Source organism: Phodopus roborovskii, unplaced genomic scaffold (genome assembly GCF_943737965.1).
Source record: "Phodopus roborovskii unplaced genomic scaffold, PHOROB, whole genome shotgun sequence".
Taxonomy (NCBI): domain Eukaryota; kingdom Metazoa; phylum Chordata; class Mammalia; order Rodentia; family Cricetidae; genus Phodopus; species Phodopus roborovskii.
In genome coordinates this window covers 12,390,403-12,411,536 of record NW_026126567.1, presented here as the reverse complement: position 1 = coordinate 12,411,536, position 21,134 = coordinate 12,390,403, and the positions used below count along the sequence as shown (strand labels likewise).

The 21,134-nt window shown below is 45.8% G+C and overlaps 1 protein-coding gene across 1 annotated transcript in view; it reads left to right on the top strand.

Moving 5' to 3' along the window:
- Fer1l6 (fer-1 like family member 6) overlaps positions 1 to 21,134 on the top strand; it is a 106,991-nt gene that overhangs the window by 62,410 nt on the left and 23,447 nt on the right. Inside the window, exons 22-30 of the mRNA XM_051202647.1 lie at positions 7,938 to 8,048; positions 8,319 to 8,480; positions 9,786 to 9,966; positions 11,344 to 11,567; positions 13,265 to 13,390; positions 15,130 to 15,166; positions 16,215 to 16,339; positions 17,872 to 18,003; positions 18,873 to 18,998. Coding sequence (XP_051058604.1) covers positions 7,938 to 8,048; positions 8,319 to 8,480; positions 9,786 to 9,966; positions 11,344 to 11,567; positions 13,265 to 13,390; positions 15,130 to 15,166; positions 16,215 to 16,339; positions 17,872 to 18,003; positions 18,873 to 18,998 — 1,224 coding nt within the window. The remainder of the gene's footprint in view (positions 1 to 7,937; positions 8,049 to 8,318; positions 8,481 to 9,785; positions 9,967 to 11,343; positions 11,568 to 13,264; positions 13,391 to 15,129; positions 15,167 to 16,214; positions 16,340 to 17,871; positions 18,004 to 18,872; positions 18,999 to 21,134) is intronic.

Below are 21,134 nucleotides of genomic sequence, written 5' to 3'. Positions count from 1 at the left end.
TCTTACCTTTCAACATACTAGACCCCTGCTTGAGCCTCTGGAGACACATACTACCATTCCTATTTGAGAGACAGTGAACAGAGGACTTGGCCAGCCTCATCTCCTTCTGTAGATAGGCAGCTAAGCTCGGCTCTGAACCTGGGCCATTAAAGCTTCTACTTCCTATTCCATATCACATTGTTCTCCAAAGTCAACAAACTCCCTAGTTCGACTCTGACGTCCTAGAGTGTGCGCACATGTGTGTGTGCATTCATAGAGGAAGGGAAGCTGGGTTTCTGACATTTGGATGTCCAGGAGAGAACAAGCAGGACCTGATAAGGACCAAGTGTAAGGGAACTTGGGTTCTGCAGAGGTTCTCTCCTGGACCCTACACTCTCTGAGGCACCAGGCGCTGCTGGTTCTTTGCCTTTGGATCAGGCAAATCTTTCTTTCATCTTAGTCCATGCAGGCTGCTGTAACAGAACACCATTGACGAACGACCTCAACAACAAATACTCTAAGGTGGTCCCACAGTTGAGTCTGGATTCTAAAAAGGCAATGATAGGCCTGGTATTGAATGGAAGCCCACCTTCTGGTTTATAGGCGGCTACCTTCTTGCTGTACGTGACTGGGAGAGCCATGTTCTTCCTTGGGTCTCTAATTGTAAGAGCCCTCACATTCATGAAGACTCTGGATTCTTCTCTAAGGCTGAACCCCAAATGTCATCATGATGGGGTTACAGTTTGAATATCCAAGTTTGACACTGGATCAATAACATCTTTCATAGGAAAACCTGATTCTCAGAAATCCCAGTTCAAAAATAATAATAACTCAACTCACTTGATGAAGAAACTGGAAGGCACACATTCCTAACATACACAGCATGAATGGACATGAAGTTGGAGGGTGGGGGCTAGATCATGTGGGGATAAATCTCAGGCCTACTACTTGTCTTAATGTGGCTTTAATTTTTAATAATGTATAATGTTGATCAACCTACTTAAAGTATCTTGTACAGAGCAGTCTATGCATGCTGTTTTATTATTAATAATATTGTTATGCTATAGGATATTTTAACAAGATCTTTGGTCCCAACTATTGATTTTAGAAATTGAAATGAATAGAAAGGCAATAATGTGGTCAGAATCTAGACTCTATGTAGACAGATTTCTAACCAAAACGGAGGGCTAGACAGTGTAAATTCTTACGGGAGCCAATTTAAGTTAAACATACTTGCATTCAAACCCAAATTCTCCTCCCATCTGTAGCCTGGAAGTTGCAGTTGACTATAGTGGTGCATTTTTAAGGTCATCCTAACAGAGAGTTTGTCACTGGAGTCACCCAAGGAAAAACTTTTTTTTATGGAGAAAATGGCAGCTTTGGAGAAAGAGTGAACTCTTCAGGGAAACTGAGTCTAAATAAGTAGTACTAAGGTAACAAGAACTCAAGGTCTGGCTTAGCTCCACTCCAAGTAGTTGAAGTCTAGCAGTGTAGGAATATAGAACCAGAAAGACAAAGACTAGGTTCTAGGATGCCAGGGTGTTTAACACAGGCAGTCTCCAACAACGCCCTCTGTAGCCAGGTAGTTGAGTGCTGCCCAGAAAGGTGGGTGTCAACGGAAGGCAACCTCCAAATCCGTTGGTCCAGCCTTGCTCAGAGAGTGTGAGCTGTCAGCAGGCTGTTCTGGTTCCAGCCCAGAGAGACACCAAACAACACTGAACCCAGACAAGAGGGGCTCTGCCCTAATGGCTCTCCCCACTTCTAGAGGAAGCCCTTGTTTTCTGTTCCTCCGTAATGTCACATCAGCTGACAGCTTCCTTTCCCAAGAGACTGCAGACTTCAGACTCAGTGACTGCAGAAAAGCATTTCCTATGTCTTCTAGGAACTAGGGTTCCTCCAAATCTAGTGAGTGGGGAAACGCCATAATTGTTCCATATTACATATTCTACCCCACCCCCGACTCCACATGTAGGGTGATGCCTTCCAAGAGGGATCATCTAAATCTGGATTTAGGTTAAGGGAGTATCCCTCCATGGGGAATGTGCCCCCAAAGTCCTTTTGTGCACCAGGGATACATCCTGGTTCCACTGTCTGAGGTCCCTTAGACTGCCCAGGCCTAACTGAGACCCATGTTCAGGGTGTCTGAGTCAGTCCAATGCTGGATTCCCAGCTATCAGTCTGGGGATCCATTAGCTCCTCCTTGTTCAGGTCAGCTGTCTCTGTGGGTTTCTGTAGCCTGGTCTTGTCCTTCCTCTCTGCAGCTGGAGTTCAGTTAGGCTCAGTGTTTAGCTGTGGGTGTGAGTTAGAGCTAGACCTGGCCGGACACATGCACACGGAGAATGCTGGGTTCTAGGTTAGCTGAGCTGAATCTAGGCAGCTGCTCTTCTCAACACACAGCTGCCTTTGTGTCTCCTGGCCCGAGTCTCCAAGTCTCTGTGGAAGTCTTCCTATATGGGGCTAAACAAGTTGACCCCTGAAGATGACCTGAGGGCTCTGCCATTTGGCAGCCAGGTCCTATCCACCCTCTCTCTAAGAACAGAGCACACTGATGAGACACCTGCTGTTTCCCAACAGGTGGCCAACAGGCATTGTCAGAGGTGAGCAATCTGCCAGGTTTCCTTAGGACTTCTCATTGCACTCATTGTTCAAAAAGTGATTTGGTCATCAGTGGGTCTGCCTTAGCACACGGAGTTCACACATGCTGAGCGCACTGGGCCTGGAGATGCCTTCATTTGTGGCAGCTTTCATCTCCCTGCTTCCAATGCTGACATTCCCCTGACTCAGGAGTTGGTGGCATGAGGATTCTATGTACTCACCAGATCCATTGTTCCCATCGGCCACCCACGCTAGCTGCCCCTCTCTCTTCCCAGTCCTAGCCCATCTCGGGTGTTAGCCTGGCTGAAGTTCCCAAAGCCAGTGTAATTCTACACATGGTATCTATGCTCATGGCCTGGGCAGCCCCGTAGCGGCTTCCACACCTGTTTCCCACCTTCTCTGTTCCCTGGACTCTTCTAATTCTCTTGTTAACCGTTCTCCTGTTTGTATCTTCTCCATGTTCCTCCCAGGACACGAGTTGATCTGTTAGCTCCTCTTCTGCATCTTTAGCTGCTCGCCGCTCCTTACCTATGAGACCATATACCAAATGTTGCTTTTTCTAAAGTACCAGTTCCTCCAAATGCGGTGAATAGAGTTTGAAAGGTGCTTCCTGGAACATTTCTCTTGGGGATTTGAAGTACCTGCTATCACAGAAAAGGCTCTCTGAAGGATTTTTAAAAATATCTTTTTCAAAACCTTCTATTTCCAAATGTAACCTCAAGACCATTTTGTTTTTATTATAATGGCTAACACTCCATGAAGAGAAAAATCTAGACTGTACATGAATATCAGATTCTCAGTCTGGCTTTTAAGCTGTCTCAAAAGTTGTCCTCCAACTACTTTCTCAGGGTCACACATTAATTAGTCCCATCTACCTTGCAGCCACTATGGCCTCTTTAACCCCACCCCCTCCAGATTCCTGGATCACATAGATTTATTCTTCAGCTACTCAGCATGCTGAGCAAATCCACTAACCCGATGTGAGGCCTCCCCACTCTGCCCTCACTTCCCACAGAGTCATTTGCCTGTCTAAGTGAGTCACCAAAACTCGAAGCAATAGGTGTCTGTTCCAGGAAGCGTGCCCATTCATTCTATTTCAAAGGGCTCTCTCCTGGCTCATCCTGAGCTGTGCCTCTTTGCCCATTGTTCCCAGGCGATTGAAACAGCCTTCACCTCCGCCATTGTCACTGCGTCTGTTCCTTGAAGACAGGGATTGCTTTACTCATTGATTCATACATCCAGGCATGTATTTATTCAGTGTCTATTATGTGTGGGTGTGTTCCCGAGGAACGTTCCTAAGTAGACAAAGCACAGCTCTTGCCGCCATTATCTGTCTACTGTACTTTCCAAATCCTGGAAATGCTCTCTCATCTTAACTACCCAGGGGGCTCACAGCACATCCCAAGAACGCATGAGTAGCATCCCTGGAGTTGCTCAGTGCAGTGTTTATAAACCTGAGTGGCATATCTGCCTTCCTAGATCCTACACCAACCACTTCTAGGTCAAAGAAAAGCTACGTTGTCCGTGCCTTTCACTGACTCCCACTTGGCTTGAACAAAGTAGGAGTCTCCTGCTTCATATTTGCTGCTCATTAAGTTGGCTCACTAGTGGTCTAAGTAAGTGAGTGAGCTGGCCTTATACAGCGTCTCTGTGTGTCATTTCTGTTTTAAAGTTATCAATTAGTGATCTACTGATCTGAATTTCGTAGAAGCCATTCACCTGAAATAAGCTAATGACAGGTTAGGGGAACATGAAGGAAGATTCCAGCATAGTTAAGGCCTTCTAGAACATTCTGTTCAGACTCCTGGAGACTTTCCACCATTAACTTCATCACAGAGATGGCACATGCCTCCACTGGTAGCTAACATGTCAGTATATTGACAATATTGCCTTCATATTTCCTTCCTAGGAATCATTATCTGCTTCTGTGCAACCCATGTGACTAAGGTGTGTGTCTAGCTGGGACACACACACACACACACACACACACACACACACACACACACACATTTGCTATTTGAAATAGGACCTGGTATATTTCCTCAATTTCCTCAGAGACCTTTATAGTTTGCCAGGGTTGGTGACAATTTCTTTCCATATTTTGAAGATGCATTCTGCCCTTGGGCTTCCCTTCTCTGATGAGAAGTTGTGTATTATTCTTGTTATTGCTCCTTGAAAAAAAGCGGCCTTTCACCAAGGTGCCTATACGCATGGTCACAGAATTCCCATTTCTTCCTTCTTCCTTTAGCTTTCAGTTCTTTACAGAAATCCTTCACGGCATCTTTTACTGGGATCTGTTCCTTTGGTTGTTGTTTCTCTTGGAAGTTGGCTACATTGTCCTGTCTCCTTACATACCATGATTTATCGCACAATGGACATTGTATATAACAATAGGTAGGGACAATTTCAATTAGAGACAATTTAAAGTTGTGCCTTGTTCTTTGCAGGGCAGATGCTGCTTGCTTTGCTCCTAGAGAACTCTCTGTGCGGGAAAGCACGTGGGGGGTGGCACACGCCTATCCACACCTCCTCACAGCAACTCCGTGACTTAGAGGTCATTGTCCCCATTTCACCGGTGACAGGACTGAGAGGCAGAGATCCAAAGTAACTTTCCCAAGTTCCCACAGCTAGAGAGCTCAAGCCTGGTCCTTCGTTGCTGTGCTGAGTCGGAGAATCAGTTGAAGGCTAGGTGATGAGTGGAAGATGATAGAGAAAGGCTTCTAAACATCTTGATTATCTAGATGTACAGGGCTGGGATCAGGGCCACGCACGGCCCTGAGAGTAAGCAGCTCTTTAACTTTGGCGCCAGGCACCCGCGCGCCTCACCTTTGCCCTAGCTATACAGCCAGACCCTCTTTGAGTTTCTCATGTCTCATCTTCCCGGGGATGCTAGAACAGTATGTCCTTCATAGCGAATCACTCCGCTTGCCCCAGAATTGAATCATTTCACTCCCTAACAGTGCCTCATTTTCCCAGGGCCCCATGCACTGAGGAAAGACAAACATTCCTACAGGCCACACTGACCCATGTCATTAAGAAGAAACATAACCTTGACAGTCAGCCACTCCAGCTCCACCACGCTGTGGGACACCTTAAGGCCTGGGGGTGAATATTTAAGGCTATAAATGCATGCCTTTTTAGAGGATTGCCCAGGCTGACATCGCAGAACTCCCAGGATAAGAAAGCACACTTATTTTTTTAAATACTTTAAAAATATGCCCTTTTTATTTTTATTTTATTTTTCATATATGAATGTTTGCCTGCATCCATGTATGTGCACCTCCTGCATGCTTGGTGTTTATAGAGGCCAGGAGAGGGTATTTGGTAACCGGAGTTACACATAGTTGTGAGTTCCCATGTAGGTGCTAGGAACTTTTTGGGCCCTCCACAAGAGAAGCAAGTGCCTTTAACTGCGGAATGGTCAGCAGCCCCATACACAGAACATTGTAGAAAGCATATCCAATAAAGTTCTTAGAGCCTGGGAAGTGATAAAGGGGGTGGGACTGGGGAAAAGATTGATGCCTTCAGTTGGGTGGGAGGGATCATTTCTAATGTCCCTGTAGCAGTAGGACAAACGCAATGAGTAGAAATTGAGGGGTTTGAGTACCCACCCCACACAAAGAAACGATAGCTACCTGGAGTGATAGGTAGGCCCCCATCTGATTATTCCACGTTCTGTAAAAGGCCATGCTGCTTTATACAGTATAACTATGCAGAGTCAGCTGTTCTGTGTCAAGTTAAAATAGAATACAAAGCATGTCCACAGGCAGCTGCTGCTCCCCTGACATGGCCTCAGCTATTTTGTTTTTTGTTTTTTTGTTTTTTTGTTTTTCTATTTTTATTTTATGCTGGGCTACATAAGGACGTTTTCATTCGAGTACACAATGCACGCACCCTCTCTCCCTGTTCCCATAGTCCTCTTTGGCCATCTAGACAGTCTCACTTCTAAGTCTTATATGCACACAAAACTTTACATACCTACGTAAACTCTAAGAAATACAAATGAGGGAAGTCACATGGCATCCGGTATCTGTGTGCCTCTTAGGCTTTCACGGCTCTGTGACTGATGTCAGAGGAGCGGTTGACCTCCCAGGTGAGGCCATGTTGACAGATAGCATCACTCACCTTGGCCCACTGGGAGTCTGGGAACTTGTCCTCCTGGAACCAGCTTCTTTTTCTGTTTCATTCTGCAGCTTCGCTATTCTCTGGCCTATTTGGTATTTGTAGCGTCTGCTTGTCTTTTTCGGGACTTTTCTGTAATTAGCTTAGCCACATCTGCCATGGCCAACCAGAATACATCTGTAATGATGAAATGGGGGATGCGTGTGCTTTGCCGGTTTTGATGAGCAATCGGGCACTTTGTAGCATGTGGAGCTAATGTGTCAGCCGGCTAGTAAAACACTTGTCAAGACACTGCTGTGTGTGCAGTACTGCTTGAGGGTAAGGAAAGAAAGAAAGACTTCCTCTTGGCCAAGCTCTGTGAATTTTGCAGGTAGGCAGACAAGAGCCGCAGCGAATTGAATCACAGACTCCAAACAGTATTTAACAGAGAATCCTGCAGGCCTGAAGTGTCAGCCAGCTCAGTGTCTGAGGCTCAGTGAGTCACTCATACCCAATTCCCCCACTTGGGTGTCTCTATAGAAGATGTGATGCAGTCAATGAACACAGGGCAGGAACATGGCCACAATAACTGGGACCCAGTCTGGAAAGGCTTCTTGACACATGTGGGCAGCGAGGTAGGTCTAGAAGAGATGGCAATATGGTCTACATGTGGGAAATTCCCTGTCTGTAGTGGGATTCTCTGGGTTCTTTATGGAATGTTTCTACAAAGCCTGCTGATTGTCTCGGAGTTTCACTGCACCCAAGGCCACAAAAGCAACCCATTTTCTCTTGAGGTCCATACTCAAGAGATTTTTACTTTCTGCTTCACTGATTAGCAGTACATCCCTATTCCATTAAATACGATCTCATTCTGTAGCTGTACACTATGAACTTCCTGGCACTCTTGACTCTCGGAAGTCAGCATGCGATCACAGCCCCCTCCCATCACAGCCCCCCCCCATCCATTGTTGCAATTCTGTGTGTTACGTTTATCAAGCTGTGAACATCTATACACTTGTGGGGGTTTTCCCTTCTCTATTGTCTACTGGGAGTTTACTGAAAGTCATGTCTTACCAACATCATGGCTTACCCTGGAGTGCTCACTAAACACTTGTCAATCAATGTTCTTGTCAGTAATGATTGCCTGAAGGCAGAATGCTGCAAGGTCCTGATGAAATAAAGCTATCTGGCCGAGGAGGTAGCATAGCATGGTTCCCCTTCCTCACGCCTCCCCTCTCTCTAATGGCTGTTGTGTATGGCAGGTCCCTTCTTCTGGACTACAGAGCCTTCCTCCCATTGACCCACCAGACATCACACAGATCTATCCTGTTCCCTCCAACATCCGACCAGTGCTGAGTAAATACCGGGTTGAGGTATGGCTCAGGGAGTGGAGAGGCCTGCCGGATAGGACTCATGGTGTGTGTGTGGGGTAGTGGGGTCCCACCAGCATAGTTGGAGCTGTGTGGCAGGATGAGCATGTGACCCAGAGGTGGCCCCACTAACTGAACTGTACAAGACAAGGTCTACCACCAGCTGTGCGGTTTGCATCTGGAAGACCACACTGTCACTCCGAGGGGTCCCAGGTGGTTCTTCCATTGGTCATACACCAGGCTTCTCTCTGGCTTTGCCCACCTTCTCTTCAGGTCCTCTTCTGGGGTGTCCGGGAAATGAAGAAGGTGCAGCTCCTCTCTGTGGACCGGCCGCAGGTTCTCATTGAATGTGGGGGACGAGGCGTGAAGTCTTGCGTGATCCAGAGTTACAAGAACAACCCCAACTTCAGTGTGCAGGCAGAGGCCTTTGACGTGGTATGGGCTTCTCCTCCCTCATCGACTCGGGCCCCTTTCCACAGCTGGGCTCCTCGCCTTCGCCCACTTAGCCCGGGGAGACGCTTCAAGATTGTAGGTGCACACCGCCTGAACGAGTAGCCTAATTCTGGAAAGCCAGGCCTTCAGGGTGATAAAAAGTGGGTACCTGTTGAAATGTTCAGGTCTAGCTCTGACAATAAATCCGAGAAAGCTAGAGAATGTTTGCCTACGCAGAGTTCTTTGACGTAAAGCCCCCAACTCATCCACACCTGCCTCACCCACTACGCGTTCTCAGCTAGGCCTCGTGAGGCAGGTCTGTCATCCTACCTACCCAGGAAATAGCAGAAGAAACACAAGTTCAAGGCCTGGCCAGGCTATGAGGAGCGTTCCAGACTACCCTGGGCAACTTAGTGAGACCTTGTCCTAAAAATGAAAGTAGAGAGGGCTGGAGATGTCTCTCAGTGGCAGGGTGCTTGCCTCGCATGTGTGATGACCTGGGTCAATGCCCATACACACTAAATAGAGACGCGTGTGGAGTGAGCCACAGACCTCCTTGCTTTAACAAGCCCTCCAGTTGCTTCTGAGAACTGCTGGCTATAAGAGGCTCTATAGAAACTTACTTTGATGACCACATTTAAATAGTGTCCCTTGTGTTTAGAATGTCAGTGGTTGTCATATATAAAGTTGTGTCTCTTGACACTCGTGCTTTTATTTATTTCAGTATTTCAGCATACTTGGTGTTTTTTGCTCTGGTTTGGAATTTGCTATAAAACGTTTTCTTTGTCTATACATGTTCCAAATGATCAACGGGGCCCCTAAAGCATGTGGAGTGTCTGCAACCCTCCACAGTGGTTGTCATGGGTCCTCTCGGGGCACTAGGAGAGACAAGTGTGTAGAGCATTGTCACCTTAGCTCCATGTCCCATGGCTTGACCTCTATCTATTGGGACTGGCTAAATTACCTTTGGACATCAAGGTTCTTGCTGTTCATAATATGGAGGACTGAAAATATTGCTATGGAAAGACAGGAGAAGGAGATATTTTACAACTGAAATCTTTTAGGGATTTGTACCTGGAATGAATTGCTATTAGAACATATCCATCATAGTTTTAGTGCTCATTTCCTGGCTTGGGAAGACAGTCCCCTAGAGTTTGGGCAAGCTGCCGAGATGGTCTTGGGACTAGCATGTCAAGGTAAAGAGAAGATAGGCGAACATCCAGTTGCGCCTGCCTGTAGATGGGTCTACAGGACTGCATCAGGCAGAGCCACACAAGCAGTGGCATTTCCCCTCCACCTCTCCTGCAGGAGCTGCCTGAGAATGAGCTCCTGCACCCACCATTGAGCATCTGTGTGGTCGACTGGAGAGCCTTCGGGAGGAGCACTCTTGTGGGCACCTACACCATCAACTGCTTGAAGCAGTTTCTGTGTAAATCCAGAGAGACCCTTGCCCTGGCCTCACAGACAGATGCAGCCTTGGCCAGGCCAGGTAGGAAGAGCATCCTAGATTCTAGGGTGAACAGAGCTGTAGAGTCAGGGTGCCTGTGGGTACAGTGGTATCTGCCTCAAAGAATTCTCAAGTGGTTGGCTGGGCCTTTCTGGTGAGTTTACACCTTTATTCTCTTGTGTCAGAATAAAGTCCTCCATTGAGATATCTTTGAATGTTCCTTAAATTCCTCTGCCCAGCCCCCGTGCTCTGCCATTTTTCTCAGCTTCATGCTTTGTGTTATTCTAATTTGGTCCCCTTTTCTCTTTCTGCACCCTCCTCTCTAGCCTCCTCCTCTTCACCTCCCGCTATCCAATTTTGGAGGGTTGAGTTTTGCTGTGTTTGGTTATTGGAGGTTTGCTATTCTGTGGGTGTCTGCTTCAGCTTGGGTATCTATGTCTAAGAGTGATGCCTATGAGAATTTGTTGGATTAACTTTGCTGGTGAAAGCCATGCTCAGAGGAATGAGAACCTCTGAAGGCCTTGACAACCATGGAAACTCCAGACTCAGAAATACCCATCGGTGCTGAGTTGTACAACTCCGGACAGTTGGCAACTCCGGACAAGTGTTATGACCCATAATGCCATCAGCAGCCCAGTTGGAATCTCATAGAGTCCAAGGATGTAACTGTGCCTTCCACTAAGCACATGCGATCATGTGATCAGTGTACCGCCTTTACTTGGGCATTCACTGACTTCTGGAAGCTCAAACTCTCTGCAGATATACACATTGGGTGTGTGTGGGGGGGTGTCAATCAATGTAAGGGAGCTGCCCTAAACCTTGGCTCTTACGAACCTAGTGTCCACAGTTTCTCTAAGCAACAAATGGTTACTACTGCCATTTATTGACTGCCTATCGTACAACAGATGCCATACATCATGGTCTCATTTTATCCCCAAGGAAAAGTTACTGTCGTCCTGGAACTAAGGAAAATGAGATTCAGAAATGTCAAGAACTTGTTACATTTAAATTGTTATAACAGCTGTGAGTTTTTTTTTTTTTTTTTTTTTTTTTGTCTCAGCTGCTCCCTTGAGCCCCCAAATGAACACATGGACACTATATTAATTATGAAACTATTGTTCAATGACTAGGGATTCTTATTGGCTAGCTCTGTCTTAATTATTAACACATTTCTAATAATCTATGTATTTTCACGTAGTCTTGTCTTACCTGAGAAGGGTCTGGACATGTTACTCCTTCCTTTGCTATATGGCAACTGACTTCTGCCTCTACTTCCCAGAATTCTCTTTGTCTCCTAGCCCCAACTATCTTCCTGCCTGGCCAATCAGTGTTTTATTCATCAACTGATAATAGAAACCTACATAGAGTAACATCTCCCATCAGCTATGCTCCTTGACTAACGAACGAGCTTTCCTCTAGCCATTTCAGATTCACAAACAGACATAGAGTCTTCCGGACCCAGGTCCTCCCAGGATCCCCCATCAGATCACATCTATGTGGATGTTGAGCCTCCTCCCACAGTGGTACCTGACTCTTCCCAGGCCCAGCCAGCCACCCTAGTCGACATCCCTGACTCCTCTCCGATGCTGGAGCCTGAGCACAAACCTGTATCCCAGGAACCACCAAAAGATGAGAAAGTGAAGGTCGGTCAATGCAATCTGCCTCCTCTTTGCCAGGCTGAGTGGAATTTGCACTGGAAAATGTAGACAGGTGCAAGCTATGTGACCTTGAGCCAGCAACTTCACATTTCTGGGTATCAGTTTTCTCATTCACAGTGAAGGTATCGTTGCCTACCTCTAAGTAGTGTTGTGAAGGATTGGAAAGTCACTGTGTATGAAATTAAAGTGCTAGTCAGATGTGACGGTAATATTTAATGGGACAGAACTCTTCTAAATTCATTAGCTTGGAAAGGCAAGGGTTTCTTCGTCCAGGACTACTGCACAAACATTTAGAGACTCCTTTGCACAAGGTCAGACATGGCCAAGAAGTGTCCTTTGAAGTCTAAAGAGGAGTTAAGTGGGCTTCTGGAAGGTGTGTTACTGTCATAGCAGCAGGAACACAGCCGGTCACTGACCTCAGAGCTGATCAGGGTTGGTCCTGGTTGAAATATGGTGGGAGTTTCTGAGGATGGGGAGGGCCACACAGAACGAAGATGCTATCAGTCTTCTGAAGTCACAGGTTTAATTTCAAACCCCAAGATCATTCTTAACTTTTCTTTGTCAACTATAATGGTACACATTTGTAATCCCAGCACTCACAAGGCTGGGGCAAGAGGATCACAAATTCAAAGCTGTTCTCGAGACAGAGTGTGATTCTGTCTCAAAATTAAAAAAGAAGGAGGAGAAGAAGAAGAAGAAGAAGAAGAAGAAGAAGAAGAAGAAGAAGAAGAAGAAGAAGAAGAAGAAATCCCAAGGAGTTTCTAGCCTTGTAAATAGTAAAACCTGGAACACAAAAGCAAGTATGCCACAGTGATGGATATTTGATATTTTTCTCAGGCTGTACCAATCACATCCTTCCTTCTTCTTCTGTGTCTCCTCACCAGGTTTTCTTCATTGTCCCAGCTATGCACCAGATGCTCACACATGTCTTGAGTCTTAGAGTTTGTTAATATCATGAACCTGTTAGCCAGGTTTGGATGTGATTTATCCTCATTGTGTCTTTGTATTTCCTGGTCCTTGATAGAGTACCCAGCACTCAGTAGGTTCACTAGAGATGCTGGGAACAGAAGGGATGGTGGGCTCATTATGAGTCTTCTGTAGACAGCTGTCTTCTTTAAATGCCTCCTGAGATATGTATTGATAGTTATTACATATGACTAAATCTCTTCTACCACCCACCACTTATGTTTTAGAGGTCACTCACTTGCACTTCTTAAATGAGAAATAAAGCTAACTTCATGTCAGTAGAACTTTCCCACAGTGAGTAGGCTAGTGTCATCATCTTTGGTTGAGAAAACTGAGAATCACATATCCCATGTCAATTGCCTAGTGATTGTTAACCTAAATCTGTCTGTAGCCAGTACTCCTTCCCATGTGACATTGTGTCACATGGCCTGAAACCTTGTCTCCTCCAATGCACTTGGAGATTTCTGGGTTTGTGTTGAAGTCCTTTTGCATCCCTAAAGTCAAACTCAGTATACAGCATCTTAATAACTGTTGGCTGAATTTACTGAAGGATGGATGAAAATATGGTTAAAATGTTCATTTGTTGAAGCAATATGTAGAACTGCTACCATAAAACCAACACATACCTCTATCCACGTCTCACTTCCTCAGAGAACCAGTTGGCTTCTGCATGTAACAAACAAGGCCCAACTAGTAACCTACCTCTCCTCCCTTAGCAAGATCCCAGGAAGCCTTCCCGGAGATCCACCAAAAGGAGAAAGAGGACCATAGCAGACGAGTCTGCTGAGAATGTCATCGACTGGTGGTCCAAGTATGACGCCTCCCTAAAGAAAGCACAGAAGGTAGGGTCTCCCCTGCCTGTGACAGTCGAGGGACTCAGAGAACATGGCATCTTCTCCCTCCTCCCTCAAGGCCACATATCTCCCTTTAAATGTCAGTGTGAAGAGACTAGGGCTTAAACATGACCCTGTCTGACATTCCGCTGTGGTCTGGTCAACTTATCTGGGGCTAAGCTCTTAGAGAAACCCGATCCTTCCTCTCCAAACTGCTAACAGTTTTTCCCCATTTAAGGGAAAAACTTCAGGCTCAAATTCTGTCTCCATGGAATTGGTCTGGCTTGGGCTTGCACAGGTCTTGTGCATGCTGTCCCATGTGTCCATATGGGCAGCTTCCCTGTTGTGCACAGAAGACATGCTTTTCTTGTGGTAGTCACCTACCACTGCTGGCTATTACTCTCTTTTGGTCCTCTCTTCCACGATGATCCCTAACCTTTGAAGAAGGGTGCAGTACAAATGGCCCATAGGACTGAGCATCCGAGAACATTTGGGCATCACAGAGTGACTGTGATGGGAAAAAGACACAAAGCCGGACAGAGCTGGGTGAGGGGTGAATCAAAACTCATTGTATGAAATTACCAACGAACTGACTTTAAAAAGATCAACTTTTAAAAATGTGGTTCTGTTAAATGCAGTACGGAAAAAACCAGAAGACTGGGGTCCTGATTACAAGATCCCCACCCTCTGGCTGTAGCTGGTATAGTGCGTAAGCTCTGTTGGAAAGACATTCAGTACAGTCAGTATCCTCAGGCTCTGACCCCTGGGAGACTTAGGGAGGTCAGCAAGAAGAAATGAAGTCTCAACAGTTAGCATCAGTAGCTGGCGATACCCGGGCCACAGAGCATCAGGGCTTCGGCAGAATTCTACATTTGTAGAGGAAATGATCCAAGTAAAGGAAGATCTTGGCATAGCAAATAGCAACAATTGGCGAGTTGCCAGAGGAACCACAGAGCCCCGTGTACATGGACTAAGACAGGGATCAGGTCACAACCCTGGAGAGCCATAGGGAATAGGCCTGGAAATTCAAGTTAAAGCTGGGGAGCAGTGTTATTAAGATTCAGCAACACCAAGTGAAAAAGAAAGTAAGAACTGGCCACATGCTATCATAGCTGAGACTGTTTGGAATCTGTAGTTTAGAGAGACTTGATTTTCAACCAGGACTACTCAACACCGGCATGCCATGAATTAACAAATCAAACACTAGCCCCTGCCTCCACCAGCTTCCTTCTGTTGCATGGATGCTTCCTCTTCCTATGAACAGTTAACCCTTTGCTGTTTCTCTACTACCCTCCTCAATCCTTGGTACCTACCCAAGGGCCCAAAATACCAGCAGGAAAAACTCACAGGGGCAGGCCCGCCGCTGGGGTGCTGCGGGGAATTGAAAATAGATTCGTCCTCCCTATAGTTGAGAAGAACCTGTCACAGAGAACACTGATCTCCACCTTGATGACACTATTGTTGGATGTACAGAAACCTATTTTGGGGGATATAGCTCAGTGGTAGAGTATTTGACTACCGAAACCTATTTTCTAGGGTTAGGAGATCCTCACTGCAGCTAGAAGCCATGTCTTCCCAGTAAGGCTTTGTTGCAGGGACTATTTTAATATCCTTAAAATGGCATTCCCAGGGACACAGAGAATTGGGGCAATCAAATTAGAGCTGTTAGCACTTGGGATTAGTAATTAGACATAGCAGTGTTGATAATCTTATTTTTTTTCTTTTTCTTTTCTTTTTTTTTTTTTAAGGAAAAGGAGAACAAGCCCAAGGAGAAAAGGGCCATGGGTGAGTGGCTATTCTGGGGGATCTTGGATGCAGAACAGATCCATTACAGTAAGAATTGAGTGGAACTCATGGGAGATACGCTATAGTTCAGCTCCATTGTCCACATAAAGAAGATGGCAACACGAATGTCTTCCAGAGGGTTGGTGGATAGAACCTGCCTGGCATGCTTTGGGTTGAGTCCCATAGTACCAGAAAAGAAAGTCTTATAGGTAGTGGAGCCGAACTGGTCTGTAATACAAACTAATTTCTGGAGTTTATGGGCTCATGTCCTGTACAGAACTTTCACGTAGAAGGAGCAGATTAAAAATAGGATCAAGCTGGAAGCAGAGGCCTAAACCAACTATATAAAATTGAGTAGTACTGAGTGGAAAGATCTGGATTCAGGATCCAAAACGCACTTTGCAAGGCTTGGTTAGGTCTGATTTGGCAGAAGTCCAATGAAAGAAACTTGGGACATGACCAAGAGCTCAGTTCAGGTCACAGCCTAACTACAGCAGTAAAAACAAGCAGCCAGGAATGGTTCAGATGGCATGGTCATACACACACACACACACACACACACACACACCAACGCATGTGTGCACACCCAGTCCTAACTAACACGATTCATTTCCCATTCCTCCTATGACCAGCCATCTCCAATAGCATTTCCTTTGTACACATGATGAGACAGAGATACAAAGAGGCCACACAGCTAGAAAAAGAAGAGCTCAACACCCATCTCTAGTCATTTTTTTCTTCACAAATGCTGCTAAAATTTTACTAAATGACATTTTCAGCATGGCCTTATATTGAACTAGATCGCTCTCAAGATCCTGAGGACATTTGAGAAGAAGGCAGCAAAAGTCTTAGAATTATCCAAATTCAGGGTCTTTTCTCTCCTAGCTGGGGGGGGGGAGCAAGCAATGTACCTTCTCTGGCCCACTCAACACTTGGCCTGGCCCCAGGGTAGCCACAAACACTGCATAGACATATGATATGACCTTCAGGGCTGTATGTCATAGTCCCACAGTTAACAATTCTATAACAATTTCTGCCAAATATCCAGAGACAAAGCCAGATGAGGTGGTGTTGGATATAGATGGTGGCCCCAAAAAGAAGAAAGACAAAATGCTCAAGAAGAGACTGAAAGATGAAGGAAGTGATGGAATCCCAAATCTGGCTGTCTTGAAGGTCTGTGGGCCCAAGGGCCTCCACGGGTGGGTCACAAAGCTCAGCGCCAGTTTCTATTGGTGCTTTGGTCAACTTTAGTGACTCCTTTCTTTCAGTTGACTCATGCTGTCTTCATGACAGGCACTGCTGTGGGGAAATAAAGTCTAGCATGCGGGCAAGCCAGGACAAGGAAGCGTGTTCATTTCCTTTCTCCACAGCTCCGTATTCAGAAAGGGTGTAACATACATTGTTTAGCTTCAACCTGGGGTGGGGTGGGGGGGTGTAAAAGTTTCCTCCAACTACTCTTGGGGCACTGTTTTGTGTGTGCACTCAGAATAGCAGGAGCTTTAACTAAAGTCAGCTCCATCAGACCAATCTTCCTATTAGGGAGAGGGTATTAGCTGGAGGCAAAGATGTGAAAATTTGAAGAACAACAATTACGTAGATAATCGAGTTGGGTAAGTAATTTTGAGAGGAAATTTGAAAAAGTATTTTAATTATATTTCTAAACCCCAAATTGAATTCCACTTTGCATTTCTAAAGCCTGTATATTATTTCCCACTTGGAAAATTCATGTCTGCATGCATTATAATAAAAATAAATATTCTGCCATTTTAAATGTGTTAAGAATTAACAAATATTAATGATTTCAACTTACCAAAAGTACTACAGTCTATATTTAATGGCCAATAACATCAATTAAGCATAAAAGGGTTATGCCTATACATTTGAAAATGTTTTGTGGGCTGGAAAGAGAGCTCTGTTGTTAACAACACTTGCAGAGGATTTGGGTTTGCTTCCCAAATACCTACTTGGGAGCTCACAACCATCTGTAACTCCAGTTCTAGGGATCTTGACACCCTCTTCTGGCCTCCGCAGGTACTAGGTTGTGTACATGCATGCACAAAGGCAAAACATACACATAAAAATGAGCAACGCTTGAAAATGTTTACAGTGGGCTATGCTTCTTGGAATTTAAATTTTTATGCAAAGGGATTTTTATAAAATCCATACTAGTTAGCTTTAGGAGTGTTTAGCTAAATGTTTTCCTTGTCTTATTAAGGATAAATCAACAAGTCACTTACCTTTTCCCTGGGGCATATTTTTAAGACCAATTTCTGAGAATTCTGTTCTTTCTCATTAAATCCACACTATACCTTTTGTATTAGGCCTTTTTGCACAGCTCTGCTCTAAGTACCAGGGGAAAACTTGGGGAAAGGGTTTGTTTGGGCTCAGGGTTTCAGAGGGTTCAGTTCATGTATGGCTCAGCCTGTGTGCTTGGACAGATCATCATGACATCAGGTAGCAGACAGCTATTCCTTCATGGCTAACAGGAAACAGAGAAATGGATGATTCTGGTGAAACTCGGAAGACCAGAATGCTGACATGTAGAGGTTTCAGATGGGAACAAAGACTCTACCGGGGACTGAGCAAGAGGCTATTCCTGTTATACCCTGGTGAAGAATTTGTCTGTATTTGGTTTGTTTTCAAACTCTGAATGAGAATGAATTTAAAGGTCTGCCCTCTTAGCATAATCTCCCTTCCCTCCAAAGATATACGATGGAGATCTTGAGAGTGAATTTAACAACTTTGAAGACTGGGTGAAGACCTTTGAACTCTTCAGAGGCAAAGCTACAGAAGATGATCACGGTCTGGATGGAGACCGAGTCATAGGAAAGTTCAAGGCAAGTTCTCGTGTGGACCTCATCCTTCGTCTCTGTCCATCAATGTCAGCTGTCACTCGGTTCTAATAAGGGGTTGTGATACGGGGTATGGGAGCTGGGAGGGTCCTCAACGCCCACCCAGCACCTTCTCTGAAACCCCACGAGGTTGAGCCACAGCCTTTGGAGAGACTTCTGACTTCTGGACAGTGGGTTAAACTCACTCTGTGTAATGTAAGGACACATTGTCACTACCCATAAGGAACACTGTCCTTTGCTTTGCTGCCCTGTCTGTAGCACATTAAATATGTGATCTATGCAGACTCGTCAGTTGAAAAACTAAGATAACACAAACAATGCAAACCCTTTTTGGGGCAGACTTGGGGTTTCAGCATCACCAAGAAGTCTCTGTTATTTGCAGTTCTCTGCTGTGTGCTGGGCCTTTAATACCCTGGGTGACTCGGTTCTCCAACCTGGATTTAAATCTGGTTTATTTTAGTAGCTCGGTGCATGTAGTAGCTAGTATCTCTAACAATATTCTTGACCTGCCGAAGCTTCAGTTGCTGTATCTGGAAAGAGTAATACTGTACTCGGGACAGAGGGGGGCAGTAGAGAAGCCTGGGCATAGTAGTCCATACATGAAGAGCCCTCAGATCTCATCTGTGACACTCTTTCTTGTGATGGCCCTGTGATGAGAGCATTAACATACTAACCCCATCCACTAGTGTGCCACGAATAAGTGCTGAGGCAGACAGCTTGTACAAACTGTCCAAGGACACCCCCTCCCTTGTGATAAAGGGTGGCTGGCATTCACCCATGTCCCTCAGACAGTGGGGCTCACTGTGGGTTTTGGGGGTCATATGACAGTTCTTTTTTCTGGCTTATGGTTTCAGGGATCCTTCTGCATCTACAAAAGCCCAGAGGAGTCTACCTCAGAGGACAGTGGACAGCTGAGGATCCAGCAAGGAATTCCACCCAACCAGCCCATCCAAGTACTGATCAGGGTGTACATTGTAGCGGTAAGCCGTCCTCCTTTGGTCTCAGTGGGTAGATTAGCTTTATCTATGCTGCGGTCACAAAATATCACAAACGGGCTTATCAATGGAAATGTGCTCATCACAGCTCTGAGGACTGTAAGTACATGCTCACCACAGTTCTGGGGGACACCTGGTGGTGTCGGTGTCTCCTGAAGCCCCTCCTGCTGGCTTGTAGGTGTCTGCCTCCTCACCATGTCTTCACATGGCCGTTTCTCTGGGGATGAGAAAGAGCAACGTCTGAAATCTGCGGCTCCACTCCTGTGACATTACTGATCTTAGTCACCTGCCTACTGGAACGTTATTGATTTTAGTCACCTGGCTATAACCAGCCATAGGTCCAACACAGTTAGGCTTCACCACGTGCAGTTAAAAGCAGCCAGATCAGTCCATTACACGGCATGAAGGCTGATCAGGAATACAGACATATCCTGGCTTTTTGCTTCCTGGTGTACAGGACTTGTCTGAGAAGTTTTATCAGCTGTTAGGTTACCCACCTGGCCCATGTAGAGAGTTCTGGGTCCACCTGGCCCATGTAGAGAGTTCCGGGTCCATCTGGCCCATGTAGAGAGTTCCGGGTCCACCTGGCCCATGTAGAGAGTTCCGGGTCCATCTGGCCCATGTAGAGAGTTCCGGGTCCACCTGGCCCATGTAGAGAGTTCCGGGTCCACCTGGCCCATGTACAGAGTTCTGGGCCCACCTGGCCTATGTAGAGAGTCCCAGGCCCAGCTGGACCATGTAGAGAGTTCTGGGCCCACCTGGCCCATGTAGAGAGTTCCAGGCTAGCCAAGCACACAGTGAGACTCTGTCTCAAGAAGAAAACAAACTTTAACAAGAAGAGAAAACAAACTCTCCTTCCATTGTGCACTTCTTGGGTGTCCTTCTGTCCTTGGTGTCATAGCACAGCCACAGGTGGTGAGTGTGGCAGGTGGTGAGTGTGATGGGGTCTTGTCCTTAGAAAGGCAGTCTAGCTAGAGAGGGTGGCCACGCTTATGCTAAATCTCAGACAATGCTGGTAGCCTATAATAAATGCCTGCCTACAGGGTGCTGTACAATAGCCTATTCAAAATGTTGTCCAGGAAGCTCCTGGTGTCCTGGGAGATAATTAATATATATTCCTCAAGAAACACAGTGCATGTTCGAGTACATTTGAGAAATATTGTGTTCAAGAATTGATTTTTCTGCTCTAACTCTGGAGGTTATGGAAGTTACTCAGAGAATTCAGGAAGCAAGCAACTGAACTGCTACCTCCTTTGCACTGTCTCCACTTCCGGCCACCACCCTTTACTCTCACTGAATTACAGTGAGACACACCGTTCCCTGCGCTTCTCTTGTCGAGGGCTCTCAGTACAAAGGTCAGGGCTGCTGTAGACCCGGTCCCCGCCCGGCTCAGGGGCTGGCAGCACAGAAGAGGTCTGGCTTGGGCTGCAGTTTGAGGACACGGAGGACTTGAATAAAAGTCATTGCAAGATGGAGAGGCCGTGTTTGGCATGGACCTTGTTAGCAGTGGTGATTGTGTGTGTCTTTTCTATCGCGTATTAATACACAATTAGCTGGTTATATGATACACTGGTTTTTAAAATAATTTACCAAACACTAAAAAGCTGTTTAAAAAGTAACAACTAGAAAATGGGTACAGAAAGAAATCAAAGTTTTTAACTGTGTTCCTCTCACTTCACAAGATAGCACAGACATTAGCAGTACATGACCTCACAGCTTTTAGCGGCCATATGGCGTCTTCTTGAGTAGCTATAATATCACTTGTTCATACAACAAATATTGAGAAGAGCCTGTTCCACGTCCTTGAGATAAAGTAACGAGCAGGACAGTACTCTCATTCTCATGGAGGTCACACGCTAATTCCAAGTAGTATGGGGACCAGGAAGTATAAAATTAGACAAAGCAACAGCACAGTGGACGATCTGCCTATCCTGTTCTGTCTCTGGGGGACAGTCTTAAATGTGGGGCTGTTTCTCAGCTTTCTTCACTACCGAGTTTCTCAGTGCTGGTGCCTCCTATGTCTTACTGGCCTCCTACTGTGGCCTTTCCTTACATCATATTCACTTTTGGCAGCCTAAGGGCCAGGCCAGTCTGGAGTCAGGCTTCACAATCTGAAACACA